Source organism: Salmo salar, chromosome 01 (assembly GCF_965601325.2).
Source record: "Salmo salar chromosome 01, fSalSal1, whole genome shotgun sequence".
In the NCBI taxonomy this organism is placed as follows: Eukaryota; Metazoa; Chordata; class Actinopteri; order Salmoniformes; family Salmonidae; genus Salmo; species Salmo salar.
The window spans coordinates 10,273,949-10,301,484 of NC_138291.1; the positions used below are offsets into that span (position 1 = coordinate 10,273,949).

At 43.1% G+C, this 27,536-nt stretch overlaps 2 protein-coding genes across 3 annotated transcripts; one reads left to right on the forward strand and one right to left on the reverse strand.

Moving 5' to 3' along the window:
* Positions 1–1,833: 1,833 nt before the first annotated feature.
* mis18bp1 (MIS18 binding protein 1) lies at positions 1,834–23,309 on the reverse strand. Its single transcript, XM_014209872.3, has 17 exons — positions 23,199–23,309; positions 21,965–22,820; positions 21,724–21,855; positions 21,307–21,596; positions 21,030–21,103; positions 20,797–20,921; positions 15,398–15,488; positions 12,943–13,052; positions 12,616–12,782; positions 11,897–11,975; positions 9,467–10,478; positions 9,030–9,202; positions 7,793–7,932; positions 5,704–5,849; positions 2,906–2,993; positions 2,377–2,425; positions 1,834–2,268 (listed from the first exon to the last, which is right to left on the reverse strand). The coding sequence occupies exons 2-17, from the start codon at positions 22,710–22,712 to the stop codon at positions 2,165–2,167; spliced, it is 3,528 nt and encodes a 1,175-aa protein (XP_014065347.1). The 5' UTR covers positions 22,713–22,820; positions 23,199–23,309; the 3' UTR covers positions 1,834–2,164.
* im:7136021 (uncharacterized) lies at positions 23,270–26,105 on the forward strand. 2 transcript variants are annotated; one of them, XM_014209965.3, is made up of 4 exons: positions 23,270–24,110; positions 24,391–24,597; positions 25,148–25,370; positions 25,554–26,105. In XM_014209965.3, exons 1-4 carry the CDS (start codon positions 23,435–23,437, stop codon positions 25,756–25,758), a joined length of 1,311 nt encoding a protein of 436 aa, XP_014065440.2. In that variant the 5' UTR covers positions 23,270–23,434; the 3' UTR covers positions 25,759–26,105. The 2 variants fall into 2 exon arrangements, with proteins under 2 accessions (XP_014065440.2, XP_014065517.2); XM_014210042.3 differs by having other exon boundaries at positions 23,275–23,476.
* The last annotated feature ends 1,431 nt before the right edge of the window (positions 26,106–27,536 follow it).

A 27,536-nucleotide genomic window follows, 5' to 3' on the forward strand; every position in this document is an offset into this window, starting at 1 on the left:
ATGAACTAGGTGTTCACTGAAGCCAAGATGCTGGAGAACATCCTTGTTCACCGGGTATGCAGACGATCACCTCCCTAGGGGAGTGGCCATTTCTCATGAAGCGGTGTAACTCGCTGCCTGGAAGCAGGGGCCTGTGCCACTCTTGAAACAGGAGACGAAGAAAGCCTCACTCTGTGGCAGCTGTATGGAGTTCAGGGTCTGTGTTCATAAAGCATCGCAGAGAAGGAATGCTAAACTAGGATTAGTTTTGCTTGGGCCAGACATTGGTGGTTAAGTCTTAGCCATCAGTGAATAGCGTTGTGGAACGTTCAGATATAAATATATTATGAGGAAACAAGCATGCCTATTCATGACATTTAAATCTGTAACGTTTCAAAACGTTGTGCCAACTGAATGTGGCCCTGATGTTTTAACCCGAAAATAATGATTTCACCCAATCCTTTGAGAATTGGGCTGGGCTAATTCAAACGAAAGACGTTACATTCTCCACACTGAGCAACTTTGTTGTTTAAGGAACTTGTGTGAGTGAGTCATGGTACATTGGAGTAGGTCCTGGAGTAAAGATGGTCACAGATTATCCATTAAATTAACTTGATACTCTAGTGGCCACTAACAATGAAAATAAATGTCTTCAAAAATGCAAGGCAGTCAGGAGGAGTGGCAAGATCAGGTGGGACTATTCTAGCCAATTAGAGGGCAGATACACTTGTGATTCAACAGGCACAATGGTTTCCACAAAGTCAAAATGGTCTATATCGTAAAAACGGATGAAAACAACAAAAAAAGTGATTTTTGATTTTAATTTAATGTTAACAGTGTGGTTAACGTTAGGTTTAAAAATCACATTTTAATTAGATAAATTGTTGAAATAGGCAGGGTTTATGATTGTGGCTGTGGTAACTGACGGCCAGGCACAAATCCAATAAAAAGTGTTTTTTTTTCTTCTCAAAGTTGCTCACGCGTCCTCTAGAGTCAGGTGCTTGCCTAAAACAGACAGAATTGACAGTTCTATAAAGGCCTTCTATTGGAGTACATGGCAATACAACAATGATACAAGGGGATAAAAGTAGCTAAAGTTTCATCTCAGAATATACTAGATTGTTAAAGTGAAGCCAAAAATGGCTTAAAATGTTTGCCATTTTAAGCATGACAACGATTTCTACCATATTGTGCAGACTCTGGCACCAACACCAGTAGCAACAGGTCTTCCAGTTTGTCCACATTCTGCTGCCTCAAAGCAAATGTTCGCAACAACCTCTCTGTGGGGCCAATCGTGCCTACATGAGCCCTGTCTTCTGGTTATAGATTATGTGATGAGCTGTTGCATGATGGAAATACTCTATAATTTGTAATATACCAAAATATGTTGGTCAGTAATATGTAAAAGGTGATATAGTTGACAATATATTTTGTGTGTAGAAAAAGCTCTTATTTTTCTCATTGGTTCTGCAACAATAGGATTGTTTGCTCACAAAATGTCTTGATCAGTCTGAGCTGCATATCAGGACACAGAGGGGCCATAGCTGTGGGAAGTTTGGGTACTGCAGCACCCCCTGAAAAAAATCTGAATAATATATATATATATATATATATATATATATATATATATATATATATATATATATATATATATATATATATATATATATATATATTTTTTAAGAATCACAAAAGTAGTGCACTGGTCCTTTGCTAGTCCTGTGCTAGCAGACCGATATAGCAGGCTGTTGCCCCTCAACAAAAAAATTCTCAGCACCAAACAAATACAACCTCTAAAATAGTTTTGCTAACAAGTAAAAAGAAGTCCAAATTTACTGGAGTCGTGCAAAGAACTAGAATTAACATTTATTGTAAAAAGCCTCTGCATTCAGTGGCACAATATATAAACCAAAAATTTGAAACCTATTTTAAAACAGCAGTGGGGATTGAATCACAGAACGTAATTGACAACGATACAGTGTATGTATAATTTTTGACAATGTTACAGCATTTCATTTCCTGTTTTAAAACGTAATAATCCAAACAGGGTGTATTCATTAGTACAAACGATAGCTAAACGTTTTGCAAGGAAAACTAGCATTTCTTATTAGATAAACTCAGGTAGGTCCCTTCCCTTTTCGGCCTGCTTGGAGTCTAGTAAAGAGACCCATGGTGAATCTGCAGCTCAGTCATCATCCATAAAATAATAATCTTCTTCTTCCCCACTTTCCACTGAATGGTCCTCCTTGTCAGGGAACATTTCCCACACCACAAAAGAATCATTCTCCGCTGAAACACAAGTAAAACATATTATTGAGTGAATAAAGTTTCCAAATTCTCAAGTTAGGCAAGTGTAAAATACATCAAGACAAAATCTTAATTCAAAAGAACACTTACCGGTATTGCATCTCTTCAAAACACGTTTGGCTGATGGCGTTGCCGTGTACTAGATGGAAAATGCAGAAAAACATTGAATAAAATTCTGTATATATATATATATATATATATATATATATATATATATATATATATATAAGTGGAGGCTGCGCAGGGGAGGACGGCTCATAATAATAGCTAGAACGGAGCGAATTGAATGGAAACCATGTGTTTGATATCATTCAAATCATTCCGCTCCAGCCATTACCACGAGCCCGTCCTTCCCAATTAAGGTGCCACCAACCTCCTGTGGTATATACATCCTGTTTAATAAGAACTCTATTGGCATATTCATATGACTGAATGACTTTAAAAAGGTCTCTTCTCCTGACTCACATTTTCCCCAGAGCACTACACTAGACAGTTGTTCCCGTCATCCTTGAGACGAGTTCATTTTCACAATGGCCCCAGAAATACAGTATATATGACTGAACCAGGCCCTTCTTTGGTCGATAAGCTCCTCAGAAATATTCCTTTCAAAACAGCCCACCTTTGAAGCAGCCCCCAATTTATGCAGCTTCGCTTGGCCTTTTTTCATTCTTTTTTGAAGTTGGTAGATATACTTGTCATCGTTGTCTCTGAAAAAAATTGATGAAAAGTTTCTGATTTTACAAATGGTGAGAAAACCAACAATCATTCATTTATTTACCGGTAGTATCACCTCTCTTGTAATAACAGGCTACTATGAGTGACTGATTTAAAAACAAAAACATTTCAATGAGTAGGTTTACATGCACACTAATAATTCAACATTAAACTGATTATGGCAGAAGGCCTTGTAATGGGAAAAGTAATGTAAACACCTTATTCTACTTAACTTAAAATCAGCGCAAAGTCAAAATCAAAGTGAGCATACGCAGATTAAATCATCTGGTTTTCTGAGCAATCTATCAAACTATTAGGACATGTAAACAGCTTAAAAATCGGCGTTCCAGCAGTGTATTTGATCAGCACATGTCCCAGCGCCAGTAGCAGAAGCCTGTCTCTACACTGAGTGTACAAAACATTAAACACCTTCCTAATATTGAGTTGAGCACCCCCCCCCCCCCCCATCCATGGACTCTACAAGGTGTCCACAGGGATCCTGGCACATGTTGACTCCAATGCTTCCCAGTCAAAGTTGGCTGGATGTCCTTGGGGTGGTGGACCATTCTTGATACACACGGGAAACTGTTGAGTGTGAAAAACCCAGCAGCGTTGCCGTTCTTGACACAAACCACACAAAAGCACTTGTATTTTTTTTTCTTTCCCATTCACTCTGAATGGCACACGTACACAATGCATGTCTCAGTTGTCTCAAGGCTTAATCCTTCTTTAACCTGTCTCCTCCCTTTCATCTACACTGATTGAAGTGGATTTAACAGGTGACATCAATAAGGGATCATTGTTTTCAGCGGGTCAGTCTCATGGAAAGAGCAGCTGTTTCTAATGTTTTGTACACTCCGTGTTTATGCGCAAGTGAAGTGAGTTCGGAAAAACAAAGTACGCATCTTAGAAATAGTTTTCACATAAACGTAAAGAATCAAATAGGCTTCGCAAAAATAACATGGTCACTGTGGTAGAACGTTTATTTTGATTGGCGATTTTCTGCATTTATCAGAAGTCCCATCAGGTAGCCTGATTTCAGATGTGTTGAACCCACTACCCTGGCATTGCAAGGGCCATGCTCTACCAGATGGGCACCACCATGTCACTACTGTGTTCACCGAGCCCATCAGGCCAGGGTCACCATGCTCTACCAGATGTGCAACACCATGTCACCACTGTGTTCACCGAGCCCATCAGGCCAGGGTCACCATGCTCTACCAGATGGGCACCACCATGTCACTACTGTGTTCACCGAGCCCATCAGGCCAGGGTCACCATGCTCTACCAACTGAGCGTTTACCTGTTCACAGAGCCCATCAGGCCAGGGTCACCATGCTATACCAACTGAGCGTTTACCTGTTCACAGAGCCCATCAGGCCAGGGTCACCATGCTATACCAACTGAGCGTTTACCTGTTCACAGAGCCCATCAGGCCAGGGTCACCATGCTATACCAACTGAGCGTTTACCTGTCCACAGAGCCCATCAGGCCAGGGTCACCATGCTATACCAACTGAGCGTTTACCTGTTCACAGAGCCCATCAGGCCAGGGTCACCATGCTATACCAACTGAGCGTTTACCTGTTCACAGAGCCCATCAGGCCAGGGTCACCATGCTATACCAACTGAGCGTTTACCTGTTCACAGAGCCCATCAGGCCAGGGTCACCATGCTATACCAACTGAGCGTTTACCTGTCCACAGAGCCCATCAGGCCAGGGTCACCATGCTCTACCAACTGAGCGTTTACCTGTCCACAGAGCCCATCAGGCCAGGGTCACCATGCTATACCAACTGAGCGTTTACCTGTCCACAGAGCCCATCAGGCCAGGGTCACCATGCTATACCAACTGAGCGTTTACCTGTCCACAGAGCCCATCAGGCCAGGGTCACCATGCTATACCAACTGAGCGTTTACCTGTTCACAGAGCCCATCAGGCCAGGGTCACCATGCTATACCAACTGAGCGTTTACCTGTTCACAGAGCCCATCAGGCCAGGGTCACCATGCTATACCAACTGAGCGTTTACCTGTTCACAGAGCCCATCAGGCCAGGGTCACCATGCTATACCAACTGAGCGTTTACCTGTTCACAGAGCCCATCAGGCCAGGGTCACCATGCTATACCAACTGAGCGTTTACCTGTTCACAGAGCCCATCAGGCCAGGGTCACCATGCTATACCAACTGAGCGTTTACCTGTTCACAGAGCCCATCAGGCCAGGGTCACCATGCTATACCAACTGAGCGTTTACCTGTTCACAGAGCCCATCAGGCCAGGGTCACCATGCTATACCAACTGAGCGTTTACCTGTTCACAGAGCCCATCAGGCCAGGGTCACCATGCTATACCAACTGAGCGTTTACCTGTTCACAGAGCCCATCAGGCCAGGGTCACCATGCTCTACCAACTGAGCGTTTACCTGTTCACAGAGCCCATCAGGCCAGGGTCACCATGCTATACCAACTGAGCGTTTACCTGTTCACAGAGCCCATCAGGCCAGGGTCACCATGCTCTACCAACTGAGCGTTTACCTGTCCACAGAGCCCATCAGGCCAGGGTCACCATGCTCTACCAACTGAGCGTTTACCTGTTCACAGAGCCCATCAGGCCAGGGTCACCATGCTATACCAACTGAGCGTTTACCTGTTCACAGAGCCCATCAGGCCAGGGTCACCATGCTATACCAACTGAGCGTTTACCTGTTCACAGAGCCCATCATGCCGGGGGTGATGTGGAGACACTGAGGAGTTTTCACTGATGGGAATCTTGATGAGCTGGGGGTTTGTGGGTCGTGCGCAGAGTCCATGAACACATCTTCTTTCCCATTGGGAGACACTGTGGGCAACTAATTCACAAGAGGGCACATTCAGTTCTGGCACTCCATTTCTGACTGCTACAAGATTTATGTTAAGCTGTCGGCTGTCTTGAAATATCAATTTGGTACCCAAGCAATCTATCAGCTGCTGTTTAAATATACATTTTGCACAAGAAAGCAACATGACAATCTCTCTCTACACTATCGGTAAAAGGTTTTATAACACCTACTTGTTCAAGGGTTTTTCTTTATTTTTACTATTTTCTACATTGTAGAATAATAGTGAAGACATCAAAACTATGAAATAACACATACGGAATCATGTAGTAACCCAAAAATGCGTTAAACAAATCAAAATTAATTTGAGATTCTTCAAAGTAGCCACCCTTTGCATACGCTTGGCATTCTCTCAACCAGCTTCACCTGGAATGCAGTCTTGAAGGAGTTCCCACAAATGCTGAGCACTTGTTGGCTGCTTCATGTAGTAACCCAAAAAAATAAACAAATCAAAATATATTTTATATTTGAGATTGAAATAGCCACCCTTTGCCTTGACAGCTTTGCACACTTGACATTCTCTCAACCAGCTTCATGAGGTAGTCACCTGGAATGCATTTAAATTAACAGGTGTGCCTTGTTAAAATTCAATTTGTGGAATTTCATTCCTTCTTAATGCGTTTGATCCAATCAGTTGTGTTGTGACAAGGTAGGGGTGGTATACAAAAGATATCCCTATGTGGTAAAAGACCAAGTCCATATTAAATCGCAAGAACAGCTCAAATAAGCAAAGAGAAACGACAGTTGATCATTACTTTAGTAAAAGACATGAAGGTCAGTCAAAAAATGTCAAGAACTTTGAACATTTCTTCAAATGTAGTCTCAAAAACCATCAAGTGCAATGATGAAACTGGCTCTCATGAGGACCGCCACAGGAATGGAAGACCCAGAGTTACCTCTGCTGCAGAGGATAAGTTCATTAGAATTACCAGCCTCAGAAATTGCAGCCCAAATAAATGCTTCAGAGTTCAAGTAACGGACACATCTCATGCTCAGAGGAGACTGCATGAATAAGGCCTTCATGGTTGAATTGCTGCCAAGAAACCACTACTAAAGGACACCAATAAGAAGAAGAGACTTGCTTGTGCCAAGAAACATGAGCAATGGACATTAGACCGGTGGAAATTTGTCCTTTGGTCTGATGAGTCCAAATTGGAGATTTTTGGTTCCAACCACCGTGTCTTTGTGACACGCGGTACGGATGATCTCCGCATGTGTATTTCCCACCGTAAAGCATGGAGGAGTTGGTGTTATGGTGTGGGGGTCCTTTGATGGTGACACTGATTTATTTAGAATGCAACGCAGACTGAACCAGCATGGCTACCACAGCATTCTGCAGCGATATGCCATCCCATCTGGTTTGGGCTTAGTGGGACTATCATTTGTTTATCAATAGGACAATGACCCAACACATCTCCAGGCTGCGCAAGGGCTATTTGACCAAAAATGAGAGTGATGGAGTGCTGCATCAGATGACCGGACCTCCACAATCCCCCGACTTTGCAGTCCGACTCATCCCAAACCATCTCAGAGTGAAGGAAAAGCAGCCAACAAGTGCTCAGCATATGTGGGAACTCCTTCAAGACTGTTGAAAAAGCATTCCAGGTGAAGCTGGTTGAGAGAATGTCAAGAGTGTGCAAAGTTGTCATCAAGGCAAAGGCTATTTGAATCTCAAATATATTTTTATTTGTTTAACACTTTTTTTGGTTACTACATGATTCCATGTGTTATTTCATAGTTTTGATGTCTTCACTATTATTTCTACAATGTGTGCAGAAACTTTTGAATTTTGCTGAATGTATTCTTTGACCTCCAGCACCACATAATGTGCATATAAGCAATATTTTCCAAAAGAACTTCAAAAAACGGCAACATTGCTGAGTGGTGGAAATGGTGCACCCCAGGCGGAAACACACCTTCACCCGCTTGTTCTGCATGGGCGAGCTGTTAAAGATGTCATCGTGGTCGTCTTTGGGCATGTGGTCCAGGAGGTTTCGCACCTGCTGCTTCCGCTTCAGTGTGCCCTTCCTTGCGGTTATCCGGGGTGGTTCCACCACTACAGTTCAAATATAATATATGACATTGTCACAGCGGGGACTGTGAAGAAACAAACATAGGCACATGCATACAAACACAAAATAACATACACACTGTACACACGGATTTTGTGTTGTAGATATGTGGTAGTGGAATAGGAGCCTGAAAACACACACACTTAATGTGTTGTGAAATCTGTTGTGAATGTATTGTAATGTTTTAAAATTGTATACCGTAATTTCCGGACTATTAAGCGCACCTGAATATAAGCCGCACCCACTGAATATTTATTTTGAACATAAATAAGCCGCACATGTCTATAAACCGCAGGTGCCTACCGGTACATTGAAACCAATGAACTTTACACAGGCTTTAACGAAACACGGCTTGTAACAAAAAATAAAAAATTAGCAGTAAGCTTTAGTTGTCTTTTTGCACTGAGTCAATTCCTCACGCTGCTGTTTCCAACGTCTTATCATCGACTCATTAAGACCAAGCTCCCGTGCAGCAGCTCTATTTCCTTTTCCAACAGCCAGATCAATCGCCTTCAACTTGAAAGCTGCATCATATGCATTTCTCCGTGTCTTTGCCATGATGAGGGTGACAAAATGACTACCGTAATCAGAATGATGGGAAGTTTGAGAGTGCTCGATTTAATCTAAACAATAAACAAAAAAGTTGTTTGACCTTAACCCGTTTGGCAATTTCATTGGTCTAATGAAAGCTTCATCCCACCAAAAAACTGAGCACTTCACAGAATGTGTTTTTTTGAAGAAAAAAAATGTGAAAGCGGGAAAAATCCATATATTAGCCGCGTCATTGTTTAAGCCGCGAGGTTCAAAGCTGGGAAAAAAGTTGCGGCTTATAGTCCGGAATTTACGGTAACTGCCTTAAATATGCTGGACCCCAGGAAGAGTGGGGATCCATAATACATAAATTCTCTGTAATTCTTATTGAATGGACAGATTGTGATTTAACATTTAAAAATAAATGTGTAAATCACAGAAGCTAAGCAGGGGTTGTCTTGGTTAGAGCTTGGATGGGAGACCTAGACTAACACATCAAGATGCCTTGATGGATTTATTAAGGATAAAAATGCTAGACAAGGTAACTTACCTGGCTCCCTCTTCTGCAGAACTTCTCTTTTCTTGGTGGCCTTGGAAGGTGCCAAGTAAGTGGGGGCCTGGGCATTGTACTGCTTCTGACAGTCCTCAGCTGAACGGCTGCCCACCTCCATGGCAACGTTCACCCAGAAGTCAGAAGTGTGTTTAGGAAGTGACGTCACAGCCCTGAAAGCCAAACGTACACACAGGAAGTTGACATACACTCCTGTTTCTGTATAAACTAGGCACGTTGCACACATTTTAAACATGCTAGCTAATTTGAAACTTTTCTTCAACATTGTACATTATATAAGGAGACTATTGTTTAACCAGAGTTGAGTAAACCAAGTGATGACATGCTTTCTCGTCTACTATATTATAGTCATTTGGCTGCTCACTGCCATTTGTTTGTACATAATACCACTTTGAAGACAACTGTAGCAAACTTACTCATGTAGTCTCAACAGTTCTGCCTCTGTCCACTGATCTCCATTTTCTTCCTTTTCTCTCTGCTGAACCCTGAGGAGCTTGCTGCCCTTTCCTCTCAGTGTCTGCGGGCTGGCCCTTTTACTCAATTTCCTCTTACAGTCGCCCTGGGAAGTCGACGAACCACCCGATGCTGTTTGAGAATCTTCCGGAACCCTTCCACGTGTCATTGTACCCCGTGGCTTTATGGGTCCCGTTTTGACTGCATTGGGCTTTTTCTTCTGTGTGAAGTCGTCATCAGACTGGGACTCTCCGTCAGTACTGTGACCAACGTACTGAACGTTCCTATTCCGCGTCAGCCTCTGTGGGTAGCTCCTCGCCGTCACAATGTCATCCCGGAGTTTCGCTGGGAGCGTCTGAGGACGGACCCTCGTCTTTGGCAAATCAAGCACTCTCGGAGGGTCTACTTTTTCTGAACGCTTGACTTGTTTCCCTGGTAACAGCTCTGAGGATGTATTGGCGTTGTCCGAGTCGTCGTTGCGCTGTTTGTTAGCGCCCCGGAGATAGCGACGTGGAGGGGTCAGGGATTGCGGGGCACGGTCTGTGTACGCGGCCGGCGCCGTTGCACTCCAAGATCTTTGGCCCGTCTTCCTGGGCAATCCCTGGAGCTTGGGAGAGAGGATCACTTCAGACTTGGACCTCTGAGATGCTGGGCTGACCCTCTTGGGCCTGCCTGAACCCTTGGTGGAGGGGTTCTCAGGCTTAGACCACTGAGAGCTGGGACTGGCTTCATTGGGTCTTCCTCGGGTCCTGTGAGAGGGTTTCTCCAAAGACATGGACCTGTGAGGCTCTGGGCTGGCGTTCTTGGGCCTTTTGGGGACCCTGGAAAGGGCGTTGTCTTCAGCCTTATACCACCGAGACTCGAGGGCCCTGTGAGGGGAGTTCTCCTCTGGCTTCGACCTCGAAGGCCTGTGATAAGCCTTCACCTTTCTCAGAGGCATTGTCTCCTCTTCACTAGTGTCACCTCGCAGCCGCTCTGTAGAACACAACATAACACTGTCAAATACAATGTAGACCCCATCTTTCTTGCAGCTGGAATATGAGGATAAATGCATTCCAAGGCTTGTGTATATACAGTGAGGGAAAAAAGTATTTGATCCCCTGCTGATTTTGTACGTTTGCCCACTGACAAAGAAATGATAAGTCTATAATTTTAATGGTAGGTTTATTTGAAGACAGTGAGAGACAGAACAACAAAAAAATCCAGAAAAACGCATGTCAAAAATGTTATAAATTGATTTGCATTTTAATGAGGGAAATAAGTATTTGACCCCTCTGCAAAACATGACTTAGTACTTGGTGGCAAAACCCTTGTTGGCAATCACAGAGGTCAGAGGTTCCTTGTAGTTGGCCATCAGGTTTGCACACATCTCAGGAGAGATTTTGTCCCACTGAAATTGTCATGTCCCCTTAGCAGAAAAACACCCCCAAAGCATAATGTTTCCACCTCCATGTTTGATGGTGGAGATGGTGTTCTTGGGGTCATAGGCAGCATTCCTCCTCCTCCAAACACGGCGAGTTGAGTTGATGCCAAAGAGCTACATTTTTGGTCTCATCTGACCACAACACTTTCACCCAGTTGTCCTCTGAATCATTCAGATGTTCATTGGCAAACTTCAGACGGGCATGTATATGTGCTTTCTTGAGCAGGGGGACCTTGCGGGCGCTGCAGGATTTCAGTCCTTCACGGCGTAGTTTGTTACCAATTGTTTTCTTGGTGACTATGGTCCCAGCTGCCTTGAGATCATTGACAAGATCCTCCCGTGTAGTTCTGGGCTGATTCCTCACCGTTCTCATGATCATTGCAACTCCACGAAGTGAGATCTTGCATGGAGCCCCAGGCTGAGGGAGATTGACAGTTATTTTGTGTTTCTTCCATTTGCGAATAATCGCACCAACTGTTGTCACCTTCTCACCAAGCTGCTTGGCGATAGTCTTGTAGCCCATTCCAGCCTTGTGTAGGTCTACCATCTTGTCCCTGACATCCTTGGAGAGCTCTTTGGTCTTGGCCATGGTGGAGAGTTTGGAATCTGATTGATTGATTGCTTCTGTAGACAGGTGTCTTTTTTACAGGTAACAAGCTGAGATTAGGAGCACTCCCTTTAAGAGTGTGCTCCTAATCTCAGCTCGTTACATGTATAAAAGACACCTGGGAGCCAGAAATCTTTCTGATTGAGAGGGGGTCAAATACTTATTTCCCTCATTAAAATGCAAATCAATTTATAACATTTTTGACATGCGTTTTTCTGGATTTTTTTGTTGTTATTCTGTCTCTCACTGTTCAAATAAACCTACCATTAAAATTATAGACTGATCATTTCTTTGTCAGTGGGCAAACGTACAAAATCAGCAGGGGATCGAATACTTTTTTTTTTCAGCAGGGGATCAACATACCTTTCGCTGGAGGTAAGAAAACCTTGGCCGGTTTTGGTGGTCCGTCTAACAGTACTCTGGCTACAGGTGTGCTGACTTGCTGAGAAAGTAGGGAATTAGCATGTAAATTAATTATTTTCCCTTCATTTTACAAGGTAAGTTGACTGAGAACACATTCTCATGTACAGCAACGACATGGGGAATAGTTACAGGGGAGAGGGGAGATGAATGAGCCAATTGGAAACTGGGGATGATTAGGTAACCATGATGGTATGAGAGCCAGATTGGGAATTTAGCCAGAACACCGGGGTTAACACCCCTACTCTTACGATAAGTGCCAGGACACCAGTTTAACGTCCCATCCGAAAGACGGCACCCTACACAGGGCAATGTCCCTAATCACTGCCCTGGGGCATTGGGATATTTGTTTTTAGACCAGAGGAAAGAGTGCCTCCTACTGGCCCTCATCCAGGGACTGACCAGGACCAACCCTACTTCGATTCAGAGTCAAAGCAGCAGTGGGATGCAGGGTGTCCCAAACCTCTGATTACACCCAGCCGTTCCACGTGTTGGATGTATTCCACAACTAGAGCACCTGATTCAACTAATGAAGGGGCTTGGTGATTAGTGGACTCAGGTGTGTTAGAACAACAATACATAGAATAGGTGGAATGGCTGGGGATACGGTGCTCTACAACAGAAGACTAATTTAAGCAGAGGACCATGGAACAGCAGCTTACAGAGTAAAGCATAGACGAATTGTCATAACCCCCATGAATGGTGACGTTCATGTCGCTATCCACGAAGACTCTGGCCCCTTTCCAGTACTCCAGAGGGGTTTTGATAAGGCGGCCACTCCGGGAAACATTAGCACTGCTCACCGCACTGGTGGCACTGCGAAGAACAGCTGCAGGACAAGGAAGATTAAACATAAACAGGAAGATTAAACAAACAGGAAGAATGTCTCTACAGAGAAATACCAATGAATCGCATCTTGATGAAAACAACAGACATGTACTACCAGTATAAATACAGTGAGCATTTGTGATGACAACTTTTCGACTCACATCTCTTAGGGGCATTTAGCTTTTGGGATGCGTTGTCCTGCGTCTTGGTGGAGAGGTGGTTTTGGTTCTGGGGTGTTATCAGGGCGTTGCTCCCCTTTTTACCTTCTGAACTGAATTTGAAGACCCAACAGAAAGACTAAATGTTAACAGATATGACTACAGCGTTAAACCTGAGTAGCCCGAAGGGAGAAGATTTTCTTTTAAAATAAAATGGAGAACAAGCGATGAAGAAAAATAAAGGAGCTTTCAAATTAAATTAAATGTATTTGTCACATAGGCCGAATACAACAGGTGTAGACCTTCCCGTGAAACGCTTCCTTACAAGCCCTTAAACAATGTAGAGTTTTTTTTTCTTTAGGTATGAGAAATGTGCTAAATAAGCTAAAAGGAAAAATAGTAACACAATAAAATAACAACAAGGCTATATACAAGGGGTAGCAGTACCGAGTCAATGTGTGGGGGCACCGGTTAGTCGAGGTAATATGACTATGCATAGTAGCAGCAGAGTATGAAGAGTGTGAAGGAATGTGTCTGTCCATGTGTGTGTTGGAGTATCAGTGAGTGTGTGGTTAGAATCCAGTGAGTGTACATTGAACATGTGCAAAAACTAATAAAATAAGGGGGGGGGGGGGGGGGGGGGTCAATGTAAATAGCCTGGGTGGCCATTTGATTAACTCTTCAGCAGTCTTATGGCTTAGGGGTAGAAGCTGTTCAGGAGCCTTTTGGTCCCAGACTTGACGCTCTGGTACCGCTTGCCGTGCGGAAGCAGAGGGAACAGTCTATGTGGCTGGATTTGGACAATTTTGCCGAACAGTTGCCATCCCAGGCTGTGATGCAACCAGTCAGGATGTTCAATGGTGCAGCTGTAGAACCGTTTGAGAATCGGAGGTCCCATGACAAATCTTGTCAGCCTCAGGAGAGGGAAATAGGCATTGCCATGCCCTCTTCACGACTGTTGGTGTGTTTGGACCATGATAGGGCCTTAGTGATGTGGACACCAAGGAACTTGAAGTTCCTGACCAGCTCCACTAGTCTCATTGATCTGAATGGGGGCGTGCTTGCTCCTCCGTTTCCTGTAATCCACGATCAGCTCTTTTGTCTTGCTAATATTGAGGGGGGGGGGGGGGGGGTTGTTGTCTCTGAACTCCTCCCTATAGGCTGTCTCATTGTCATCTGTGATCAGGCCTACCATCGTAGTGTCTGCAAACTTAATGATGTTGTTTGAGTCGTGCGTGGACGTGCAGTCGTGGGTGAACAGGGAGTACAGGAGGGGACTAAGCATGCAACCCTGAGTTGAGGGTTAGCATGGTGGATGTGTTGTTACCTACCCTCACCACCTGGGGGCGGCCCATCAGAAAGTCCAGGATCCAGTTGCAGAGGGAGGTGTTTAGTCCCAGGGACCTTAGTTTAGAGATGAGCTTTGAGGAAACTATGGTGTTGAACACTGAGCTGTAGTCAATGAACATCATTCTCACATAGGTGTTCCTTCTGTCCAGGTGTGAAAGGGCAGTGTGGAGTGCAATAGAGATTGCGTCATCTGTGGATCTTTTGGTGCGGTATCTGAATTTGAGTGGGTCCATGGTCTCTGGGATGGTGTTGAGGTGAGCCATGACAAGTCTTTCAAAGCATTTCATGGCTACAGATGTGAGTGCTACGGGCTATAGTCATTTAGACAGGTTACCTTGGCGTTCCTGGGCACAGGGACTATGGTTGTCTGCTTGAAACAAAGGTTTTAAGGACTGGCTCAGGGAGAGCTTGAAAATGGTCAGCGCATGCTCTGAGTACACATCCTGGTAATTCTGGTCCTGGGGCTTTGTGAATGTTGACATGTTTAAAGGTCTTACTACATGCTCTGAGTACACATCCTGGTAATTCTGGTCCTGGGGCTTTGTGAATGTTGACATGTTTAAAGGTCTTACTACATGCTCTGAGTACACATCCTGGTAATTCTGGTCCTGGGGCTTTGTGAATGTTGACATGTTTAAAGGTCTTACTACATGCTCTGAGTACACATCCTGGTAATTCTGGTCCTGGGGCTTTGTGAATGTTGACATGTTTAAAGGTCTTACTACATGCTCTGAGTACACATCCTGGTAATTCTGGTCCTGGGGCTTTGTGAATGTTGACATGTTTAAAGGTCTTACTACATGCTCTGAGTACACATCCTGGTAATTCTGGTCCTGGGGCTTTGTGAATGTTGACTTATTTAAAGGTCTCACTCACAGTTTTGGTGCAGGTACAGCTGACTAGCGCAAAAATAAGTGGATACGGTTGAAAACAATATAAGTAATTTACCGATCCCCCCCCCCCCCCCATCATTAGCCATTTGTATAAAGCATCTGAGAGGAGGAGTGTTGATCTAGGATCAGTTTTACCTTTTCGGTCACAGGGGGACCAGATCCTAGATCAGCAGACGCTTGATACAAACGGCCCTGACCACAGTGACACAACTTACCGTTCCAGCTCTGACAAAAAGCGCTCAAGGTATTTCTTCCAATTCTTTGGAAAGCCAAAGAGAAACTTCTTCAACAGCCACTTTGGGAGTTCTGGTCAAGGAGAAAGGCACAAAAAACAAGAAAAGATTTATGCAGATTGACAGTTCTCATTTTCGGGTTCATTGAAAATAAAACCTTGTTTAAAGTATCTCTTTCTGAAACAGGCAATACAGAGCTGATTACAATTAAAATGCAATCACCCAGAAAATACTAATATTATGGTTGAACTCAAATGTAGTGGTTGATGAAAGACCTGTATTTATGTAAAATATGTTTGAGAAGGATACTTCGTTTTTTAATTAAAATTGGAATGGTAGAGTTGTCTTACATGGAGTTATTGGAAATGTTTGGGAAGGACTGCTTAATCCAAGATTACAACCAACTGGTTACAGCACTAACCCAAAAATGGAGGAGGCAAGTGGCAGTGGGAGGAGGCAGGGAACTGGTCTGTCTGTACAATATAAAGGATCAAAACTGGCGGAGGAATAAAAATAGCATAAATAGAGTATACCAGTTTCCTTTGAGGACCAGGATGTTGCGCCACACTGATTGCAAAAAAATTGATTTCTGATATACCGATTCCATGGCAAACTTGGCTAACAATGCAATGGTCTAATAAACTGGTTCAAACAGTTGTCACTGTCAGTCTGTCCTCAGAATTCACTACAACGCTCTGCTGCGTAGCCTAGACGAACACCTTGCAAAAAATCTGTGCATAATGGGAATTCTCTTGGGATCCTGGAAACCATGTGTACAGTTGAAGTAGGAAGTTTACATACACTTAGGTTGGAGTCATTAAAAGTCGTTTTTCGACCACTCCACAAATTCCTTGTTAACAAACTATAGTTTTGGCAAGTCGGTTAGGACATCTACTTTGTGAATGACAAGTAATTTTTCCAACAATTGTTTACAGACAGATTATTTCACTGTATCAAAATTCCAGTGGGTCTGAAGTTTACATACACTAAGTTGACTGTACCTTTAAACAGCTTGGAAAATTCCAGAAAATGATGTCATGGCATTAGAAGCTTCTGATAGGCTAATTGACATCATTTGAGTCAATTGGAGGTGTACCTGTGGATGTATTTCAAGGCCTAGCTTCAAACTCAGTGCCTCTTTGCTTGACATCATGGAAAAATCTAAAGAAATCAGCCAAGACCTCAGTAAAAAAATTGTAGACCTCCACAAGTCTGGCTCATCCTTGGGAGCAATTTCCAAACGCCTGAAGGTGCCACGTTCATCTGCACAAACAATAGTACACAAGTATAAACACCATGGGACCACGCAGCCGTCATACCGCTCAGAAAGGAGGCGCGTTCTGTCTCCTAGAGATGAACGTACTTTGGTGCGAAAAGTGCAAATCAATCCCAGAACAACAGCAAAGGACCTTGTGAAGATGCTGGAGGAAACAGGTACAAAAGTATCTACTGTATATCCACAGTAAAACAAGTCCTATATCGACATAACCTGAAAGGCCGCTCAGCAAGGAAGAAGCCACTGCTCCAAAACCGACATAAAAAAAGCCAGACTACGGTTTGCAACTGCACATGGGGACAAAGATTGTACTTTTTGGAGAAATGTCCTCTGGTCTGATGAAACAAAAATAGAACTGTTTGGCGATAATGACCATCGTTATGTTTGAAAGAAAAAGGGGGAGGCTTGCAAGCCAAAGACCACCATCCCAACCGTGAAGCACGGGGGTGACAGCATCATGTTGTGGGGGTGATTTGCTGCAGGAGGGACTGGTGAACTTCACAAAATTGATGGCTTCATGAGGGAGGAAAATTATGTGGATGTATTGAAGCAACATCTCAAGACATCAGTCAGGAATTTAAAGCTTGGTCGCAAATGGGTCTTCCAAATGGACAATGACCCCAAGCATACTTCCAAAATTGTGGCAAAATGGCTTAAAGACAACAAAGTCAAGGTATTGGAGTGGCCATCACAAAGCCCTGACCTCAATCCTATAGAAAATGTGTGGGAAGAACTTAAAAAGCGTATGTGACCAAGGAGGCCTACAAATCCAACTCAGTTACACCAGCTCAGTCAGGAGGAATGGGCTAAAATTCACCCAACTTATTGTGGAAGGCTATCTGAAACGTTTGACCCAAGTTTAAATTGTTTAAGGCAATGCTACCAAATACTAAGTGAGTGTATGTAAACTTCTGACCCACTGGGAATGTGATGAAAGAAATAAAAGCTGAAACAAATCATTCTCTCTACTATTATTCTGACATTTCACATTCTTAAAATAAAGTGGTAATCCTAACTGACCTAAAACAGGGAATTTTTACTAGGATTAAATGTCAGGAATTGTGAAAAACTGAGTCTAAATGTATTTGGCTAAGGTGCATGTAAACTTCCGACTTCAACTGTATGTGTCCCATGTCAAACTGCTTTCCAAATTCACAACAAAACACCGCTATTTTCAGCACACTATAAACCTATAGTGGCCCACTCGATTGAGTACTTTAACCTGTAGGCTAATCTTACGTTACAGTGGTCAAGTGAAAGTACCTACCCAACCGCTGCAGGAGGAACGAACAATGAAGCAAAGGTTTTACACAAGTGACTGTGGGAGAAGGCAACTCAAGTACCACTCCTGCATGAGCAAACCAGCTAATCTGAGGCGCTGTTTGAATATATTCATGGATGGATTCTCCTTTTCCTGAAATAATCATTGGTCTAAATATAAGCCTATTAGATAAATGATGATAGGCTATAAAGAAATAAATCACTGATCTGACATGACCTAATATCTCCTTTTACTCTCCATCTATCGGTGATGTCTTCAAGGATCCCAAAACAGGGCCCTCGTCTCCGTTCTAGGCCATTTGTCTCTGCTATACCACTCATTTAGATAACCACTGGTTCACCTTATAGGAGGCTAGTGGCTAGACCAGTTGGCTGTTAGTCATTTTACGTTTCATGATTATACCCCAAACCCCTGCCCCGTGGGTATGGAAAGTGCATGACAGGGGTTTGGGTGCAGCCCTTGAGCCCGATGGCAACGCACCAATCCTTCTCTACACAATCCGTGACCTACATTAACAAGATAATAAATCACAGGCCTATGACACTGCTGCATTGGAGTACGGAGCCTATATAAAAACACCATGCCATTATACACACATTTATAAGTTAACCTTTCGTTGTCCTAGCAGTTACTCTCTCAAATATACTATGCACGGTGTTGGCATATGCAGGGGATTGAGGATAACATTGTAGCAAATTCAAAGGGCACATAACAGGGACTGATACACTTAACTCCATGTCTCTTTGCAGTCTGACAATGCGCCATGGCCGTTAGAATGGTATTGCTTTGGGGATACAGTGTGTGTGTGACACCTGTTTGAACAAGTGTATTAGACCCCACCAACCACATACATACAAAACCAACCAGTCTCTACCTCATCCGTGTGGTTCCTCCTCCTGAAAATAATCTGTGGCACAACTTCTTCCAGCTCCTAATAGTCCTACCTCTAATAATATGGTTATTTTGTGCTAGAAGAGAAAGTATTTTTGTTACTAAAGTATAGTTTCACCAGGTTATCTAACTGCAGGCATTTCAAATGGTGGCACACACAGCAACAGGGAGCCAGGGAGGCATACAGTTAACCAAATCCCCTACTTTAATCTTGAAATATAACTCCGACTTTATTCTTAAAATGTTGATCTATGGCAAGACTTAAAAATGGCTGTCTAGCAATGGTCAACAACCAACTTGCCAGAGCGTGAAGAATTTGGAAAAAGAAAATAATTGTACAATCCAGATGTGCAAAGCTCTTAGAGACTTACCCAAAAAGCTGTAATCGTTGCCAAAAGTGAAACATGCTTTCACTTTGTCACTATGGGGTATTGTGTGTAGATGAGTGAGATTTTTATTTTATTTCATCCATTTTGAATTAAGACTAATGCAACAACGGGCTCCCAGGTGGCGCAGCGATCTAAGTCACTGCATCTCAGTGCTAGAGGCATCACTACAGTCCCTGGTTCGATTCCAGGCTGAATGACATCCTCACATTTGTTGTGAGGATACAGAATCAATAGACCATTTGTTCTGGTATTGCCCTAAGGTAGCCTGCTTCTGGTCTCAGGTTCAGGAATGGCTGAAATAGCATTACATTAATATAAAAATTAACCCTCGAAATAGCATTGTTGGGAGATTTGGAGAGACTGGTCAGTAAATCGATAATATATTAATACTCTTAGCAAAAGCATTTATCTTCAATTCGGAATCAGTGGATTCTATTCGATTAGATAGTCCCTAATTCGAATCTATGTACAAAAAGTGCTGTAATTTCTAAACGGTTCACCCGAGATGGATGAAAATCTACCTCAAATGAAAGCTGACAGTCTGCACTTTAACTTCTTAGTCATTGTATAATTTCAAATCCAAAGAGCAGGAGTAGAGAGCCAAAACAACAACAAAATGTGTCACTGTCCCAATACTTTTGGAGCTCAGCGCATTGTCCCCCTCCGAACCACCATCCCCGCCCAAACAAACTACCCCCTGATGTGCCAACCACCATTAAAAGAAAGAGAAAAAAAGAGAGGCAAGAACAACAAAATAACAATGTAAAACAAAAGCCATCAAAGATCAAATTAAAACAGCAAGGCTAACTGTGTGTGCCACTACTTACATGTGTGTGTGAGCGCTTCCGTGGCATCGACACAAAATACCCCAAACAGGCATTGGATCTAACACCCTTCATTCTTAGTGTCATCATTTTTATTTTTTCAATGTTTATTTTTGATTGTCATTTTATCCCTCGGCTCATCCCACCTATTTCTTCTGGACACCATTTTAGGATTTCAACGCCTCATCTTTCAACTATGCTGGAACTTTTCAGCTCATGAAACATGGGAGCAACACTTTACATATTGTTTATATTTTTGTTCAGTATACAATAAAAGTGACTCCAAAATGACACAATACATTATATACCATTCATTTCTATTGGGCACAACATAATCTGAAACACAACCAAAACAGCAAATGCATCCAACAAGTTTGTAGAGTCACAAGCTTGATGTAATTGCCTGATAGGAATATGGGACCAAATACTAAACTTTTGACTACTTTAATACACATAAGCGAATTTGTCCCAATACTTTTGGTCTCCTAAAACTGGGAGACTATGTACAAAAATTGCTATAATTTCTAAACGTTTCATCCAATATGGATGAGAATACCCCAAAATGAAGGCTGAGCCTGCACTTTTACCTCAGTCATTATCTCATTTCAAATCCAAAGTGCTGGAGTACAGAACCAAAACAAAGAAATGTGTCACTGTCCCAATATTTCTGGAGTCTCACTTTCCCAATATTCCAAAATGGCTGATTATTTCTGACTTACGAGTTCCGCTGAAATCCGGGGACATTTTTCCCACCAGGATGTAAATGCTGCCAGAAGCAGTCTTCAGGTGTTTGGTTGAGATTCGCTTTGCGATGAGGTTGCTGTGCCAGGGCATCTTGTTGTCCCTTGGTGGAAAGCATAGAAGCAGACTAAGTAAGTGAATCAATGTTTGCTTTTACAAAAATAATGTCTTAGTGAACTTCATATGATTCCGAGAAACCAATTCTACTTACTCACGGACACCATCCACATAAAACCTGTCGTTCCTACTCTTCAGGAGCCAGTGTCTAAGGTGAATCCCTGTAACCTATCAAACAATAGACATGAAATAGTTATATAGGTAGATATCTATGGATATGCAAAGTCCTGATAGAAAACTTAAGTGCCATACAAGAAAACATTACCTCCCAGCAAAAATACAAAGCTAAAAGCAATAAACTCAGAGGAAACAGCACCAGTCATCAGCCTACAAATCCAAAGGAAGCAGCATCATCAAGACCATCTACTTACATTGGATCCAGTGGACTCTGCTAGGTGCTTGGCTTGGAATACAGCCTCCTGCTTCTTGGGGATGGAGATCTTCGGTGAGACCTGCAGGAGGGGGTCGTGCACCAGGTCTGGGAAGGGCCTGGTGGGAGGCTTGTCACAGTAAAACTCACACTGACTGAGGTCGGCATCTGGCCTCAACGGAACGCTGGTCTCTGATAGACCAGTGGGCACACTACAGGTCACGTTCACACTGGCGTCCTCTCCGGTGCCCCCGGCGGGTTGTGCAGGGGCCGACACCCTGTGCTCACATCCTGTAAAGAGAAAGCGGTTGATGTTTTGTTTGTTGAGTCAACATCACACGTTGATAATAGTTAACTTATGGTGTTTGAGTCATTAGAATCAGAAGAACAGTCCCTACTCTACATTTCTAGCTGTCACCTTTCATGGGATCCTGTGGGCTGCTCACTTGATAACCTTGTTGGTCCCTTTTTCGCCTTCTCTCTTTCAGAAGAGCAAACGTATTTGCTTTAGAATCCAGGCATGGCAGTCTATCCAAAACAACTGTGGACCCTGTGCAGAAAACAGAAACAAATCATTTTACTTCTCAAAGTCGTAAAGTATTCTGACAACCAAGCAACCTTGATTGACACAATAACTGAGGATAATTGAAACAACTTACTGAAAAATGATTCATCGTGTACAATGTTGTGTGACCCAAATTTAATTTTTCCATTGCAATCTTCCATTGACTTCGACCTTGTCACTGGTGTAGGTATGTTGGTTGTCTGGGAGGCATTTTTGAAGTCTTTGAGGGGTGCTGGTTGTTGGGTGTCATTTGAGCTGAGCAGAGTGTGCGGGTATGACAAAGCTTTCCTTTGGGACTTTGTTGAGAAAGCATCCAGAGCTGGGCCTTGCTTTTGTGCATTTATGTTGGTTGGCTTGAACGCACTACTACCCATGTCTTTCAATGGTGACTGTCGTTGAAGGTCTTGTGGGTGGACCATAAAGTGTGAATGTGTCAAACCCTGGCTTGGCGATTGAAAAGGTGAAAGAGTCAGAGCCTCTGCCTCAGAAGTGAATTCAAGGTCCTCGGTTTCCTTTTGTTCATAGTTCACCCAATGCTGATGTCGTTTTCTAGGCGAGTTCATTACTCCACCATGTTCTTCTTGGATTCGCTTTTTTTGGACATGTTTTTCTCTCACGGGGTTAGGCGTTTTGGTCCTCTCGTTCTCAACCGGTATTATCTCTGCATGTACTTTTGCTTTCATCCTCGCAAATACCTTTGCTGGGCTTTCAACGAGTTCCCTGGATGTCAGCTCGCTTGTCCTAAAAGCCTTCAATGCAGGGAAAATAATTCGATCTCTACCAACTGGGTCTTCTTCATGAAAATAAGTTGCTTCTCTGTTGTGTCTAGACGGAGTAAACATGTTTTTCACGATATGTAGAGGAATGTCAACTGGAGCCACTGAAGTAAACTAGCTAGCTAATGCAACCACGATCTGATCATTTCAAAATGGTCCATTGATTGCTGGTTTCTATGGGGGGGAAACAGAAGATAATTATTTATTTGCTGGAATCTAGTTATGCTAGGCTAGCTGGCTGCTATAGCTTACATCGTACTGTCTTTGAATTACGAGGTAGTAACACAGTGACCAGCAGCTAGTTTACCCAGCAAGCTACTAACTAGCTAGCTAACGTTAGCTAAAATCTGAACGCCTACGACTGGATAACCAGCTAACAACGTTAGCCAGCTTGCTGCTAAAATGACATATGCCGTTTCAAAGGTCAATTATTCGGTTGGCGCTTACTCCGGATTTATTCAATATGTATTCTATATCACATACTATTTGTGAATGTATGCATTGATTATAAACTGTAAAATCGCAAAAAGTTAGCTAACTAACGTTACTCACCGCAGAGATCCATAATTTGAATTTCCCTCGAATGTCGCGTGATTGGACGGCGATTTCAAATGCGTCACTTCCGCAAACAACTTCCGTTCACCGAGATGGCCTTAGAACGTGCTGCCAAAAAGAAAAACAAAATGTGCTCATATAGTCCTATAATGTACTGGGATGTTTACTGTTAAACAATTTTTCATGCGAATGCCTGCAGGAAAGAAGAACAACATTGCAGCAATTGCTTAGATATGGCATTTCGTACGGTGGGAGCTGCACAACTACCATCAGAGGTATGGGTCCACGTGTTTGGATATCTGTCAACAACAGACAAACTAAACATTAGATCATGCTGTAAATATTTCAAAAAAATGGTTGACCACTGGTCTCTTTGGAAAGGCAACACAGTGGTGCTTAAAAAGCTGTGTGCCTACACCTCGCAGTTCTGGACAACTCTTCGCCGCAGGAAAATCAGCTCAGTTGTTGTACAGAAGGCAAGTTTGAAAGAATGGAAACAGCTTGCCCTATCCCTACCTTGGCTCACCACAATAGCCGTGGAGCATTGTTTCGACGTGAAAGCCTTTGAAATTCTCAAGCAATTTCATAACTTGAAGAGGCTGGCTATTCGCAGGTGTCGCTGTGGCCAGGGACTGTCTGACGCAATAGTGCCTCTGCAGCAAGTGACTCATTTTAGTGTGTGCGAGATGCACTGTGCTCCAAGATCAGATATTATTAGTGTTGTCTCAAAGCTCTCCCATCTGACGTCTCTACTCTATCACGAAGGCAATCATCCTATCCCAAGACAGACATTCCACCTAATGCTTAACCGCTTGCCACATCTGAAGCATCTGTCTTTGAAAATGGGAACACAACATGGTTCTCTCCCAGATGATTATTTTAGTATTTCTAAAACAAATACATTTCCAGGTGAGGCACTTTGCAAAGTTACGACGCAAGACAACAGCTTTTGATTGTACAGTACCTGAGTTTCTTTTTACTACTCATACAAAACATTGGTGAAACAGTGAATGATTAGCTAAGCATAGCTTGCCACATGGTTTTCACAAGCTTGATTAGGCTACTCCATAGGCCTATGTTCTAGCTAGTGTGTGAAGTCCATGTTGATATATGGTTAAATGTCTGTACTAGCCTATATCATCATACATTTTAAGTTATTAAATTCAGCAATGACAAAATCTGTCTTTAGAAGATCCACAGGTCGGGCAACCAGGCTTGACCAGTCTGGAGCTTCTTGACTACATGGACCCCACCTTACCTGAAGAGGCGCTGAAGTGCCTCCCCTCCCTGCAGAGTCTAGCTGTGGACTACAGAGACAGGGACGTGGATCCCAGCAGGTGCCACCTGAAAACATGGCTGAGGGAACTCCCTCAACTGGCAGTTCTCAACGTTGCAAGTATGTGATTCGCCAAACTAGCGTTTTCCATGTCATGCACTGTTGGTGGGGTTACGAGGCAGCACTATGGAGTCTGACAGTTGGTGGGGTTACGAGGCAGCACTATGGAGTCTGACAGTTGGTGGGGTTACAGGGCAGCAGTATGGAGTCTGATAGATGGTGGGGTTACAGGGCAGCAGTATGGAGTCTGATAGATGGTGGGGTTACAGGGCAGCAGTATGGAGTCTGACAGTTGGTGGGGTTACGGGGCAGCAGTATGGAGTCTGATAGATGGTGGGGTTACAGGGCAGCAGTATGGAGTCTGATAGATGGTGGGGTTACAGGGCAGCAGTATGGAGTCTGATAGATGGTGGGGTTACGGGGCAGCAGTATGGAGTCTGACAGTTGGTGGGGTTACGGGGCAGCAGTATGGAGTCTGATAGATGGTGGGGTTACGGGGCAGCAGTATGGAGTCTGACAGTTGGTGGGGTTACGGGGCAGCAGTATGGAGTCCTGACTGTCCTGTGGCTTCATTTGGAGATGTTTGACTGTCCTATGTTTTGTTTTCCAGAAGGCCATCCCGTCAGTGCTTATGCTCACTCCATTCCCAACACAGTGACCAGTTTAACTCTGCAGCGGGTGATGGTGGAGCAGAAGGACATGAAGGCTCTAGGGAAACAGGCTTCAGGCCTCTTGTTTCTGCACTTTGATCCATGCAGCTATAACAGCAGCAGCAGCAGCAGCATCGGAGAGATCCCCAAACTATTCCCCCAGCTCATGACCCTTAAAATGCGGTGAGATATTAACATCTGACTTCTGTGTTGTGGTACGAACCCAGAGGTAGTAATAAGTTACTGGTGAACTCCTAATTAAGTGTCTACATGTTAAGTAACTAATGTGCACATTTTCCAAAGGGTTGACTCATTAATCTAAGCCAAGCAGATATACTGACATACTTTTCTATTCCACTCTTTCAGACACTACAATGTACCAGAGAGGGAGTTCTTGAGCCTCCAACAGTTGAAGCATTTGGAGCAGTTGGAGATCCTTGATGCACACAGTCCTAGTCCTCACCTTCTGCAGCTGATCCACAAGCTGCAGGTCCTGACCAACCACAGAACCCAAATCATCCATTCTCTGGGCCCGAGAGATCCCACAACCTGCTACTGTACTCACTACTAACATTACGACTAAGAGGAAGTGAAAACTGGTAGACTGTAGACCATGTTTTCAACAGCACATGTTTAACATGTGAAATTATACAAAACTGCTTGCTCATAATTTGATGTACGTTTGCGATGCCAACTTGGCTGATGCAAAATAAGGAAACAGCTGAAATTATGAGGACGTTTAGTAAGTCAATACCTCTGAGGTCAGTAGTCAACAGACTCTTTGTATAGAGCAAAACAACAAACAGTTCATAACACAGGAACAGCCATTTTATGCCATTTTATGCAATACTTCTTGTTTGAATCTGTTGTGTACCCTTGATTGGGTTAAACAGAATAAATGATTCTGCACAAAAACAACTTTTTGGACGAAAGAAAATACAATTGACAATACAATTAGCTTATCCGTTTTAAGATTGATTAAAGAAACATGTTACAGTTGAACTACTGAAAGCTCTCTCTTGTTGAACACAACTACTATTGAACTGATGTGTTGAGTCTCCAGTGATTGTGTACCTCATCCGGTCTTCTACTGTGTTGCCTCAAGAGGGCAGTAAACACACATGGCAAAGAGTCGGTCTGTCAATAACTTCCTGTTGCCTGTTGGAGCACATTGCATTGCTAACTTTGTGATGGTCCAGAGAGATGCATTTCAAAAGCTGCATACCCCTCCACATATCCCACCTGTGTTGAATTGAATTAGGAAGTGCCTTGACAAGTGAAATGAAGGACAAAAATGTATGCACACTTCTCATTTGATACCTTTGTTGTCACCCACAGATGTGTAGTTTATCGGGTAGTTCACCCTCCCACAACGTGCCATTATGATCAGAAGTTGGGATGTATTTACCTGTAGCGTGCACTCGTCATTCTGGCTATTTGGTCATAAAGGACTGACGCTCTTTTAGAATGCAATGTTGCTCTCATGCTGTTTAGAATCATCTTATAACACTAATGTATACCACTTAGCAAATGGTGCATACATCTTTAGTATGTGTCTGTGATCCCTGTAGGAATTCAACCCATAACCTTGAATTGCACCTACAATCTTGTCTGAAACGTGTAGTTCCACTCAGTTTGATAGAAGGAAACAAGCACCGTGCTGTTAAATGCACACTCAGAAGATGAACGCCCTCTTCAGATGGGCTTCCACTCTGTCCACGTCTTTGTTAAAAAAAAAAGTTCAAAGTTCATTGTAAAGGTTAGTTAGTTTCTGTTTCACAGGGGTTGAATGTAATGTGGCACAATCCCCTCTGAGTTTCACGGTTTATTGAAGCTCTGAAATATCTAGCATTCAGCAAGGTCAAACCATCCATCACACTGTGGGGTAGTCAGCAAGACAAAATGTCTTCACAACATGGGCCGGGAGAACAGAAATGACTCGTTGTTCAGATGAGCCCACATCTGATTTATCAGTTCATTATATTGGCCTTATTCTGCAATTTGTTTTGCATTTTGAGCTCTTTAAAAGACAACATTAACAGAGACATAAATATTTTCAACAAGGTCACAGATAATTTGCAGCACAAGCTGGAAAATCTGACAATATGAGCATCAATAATACATTCTAAAATACTAAATGTATAGCTCAAATATAAGTGAAGAATTTGGCAGAAGCAATTTGTTCAATCATCTTCACAGCGAGGCAACTTCCTACTTATAGAAATCAACAATAGCAAAATTCAAATCTGCAAATAGTTTCATTATTGGCAACAAAGGACTGCCCATCAACTAAATTAACGGTTTATCAATTTCCGTTTACTTCAGTCACTGTAAATATGTTCATCATTC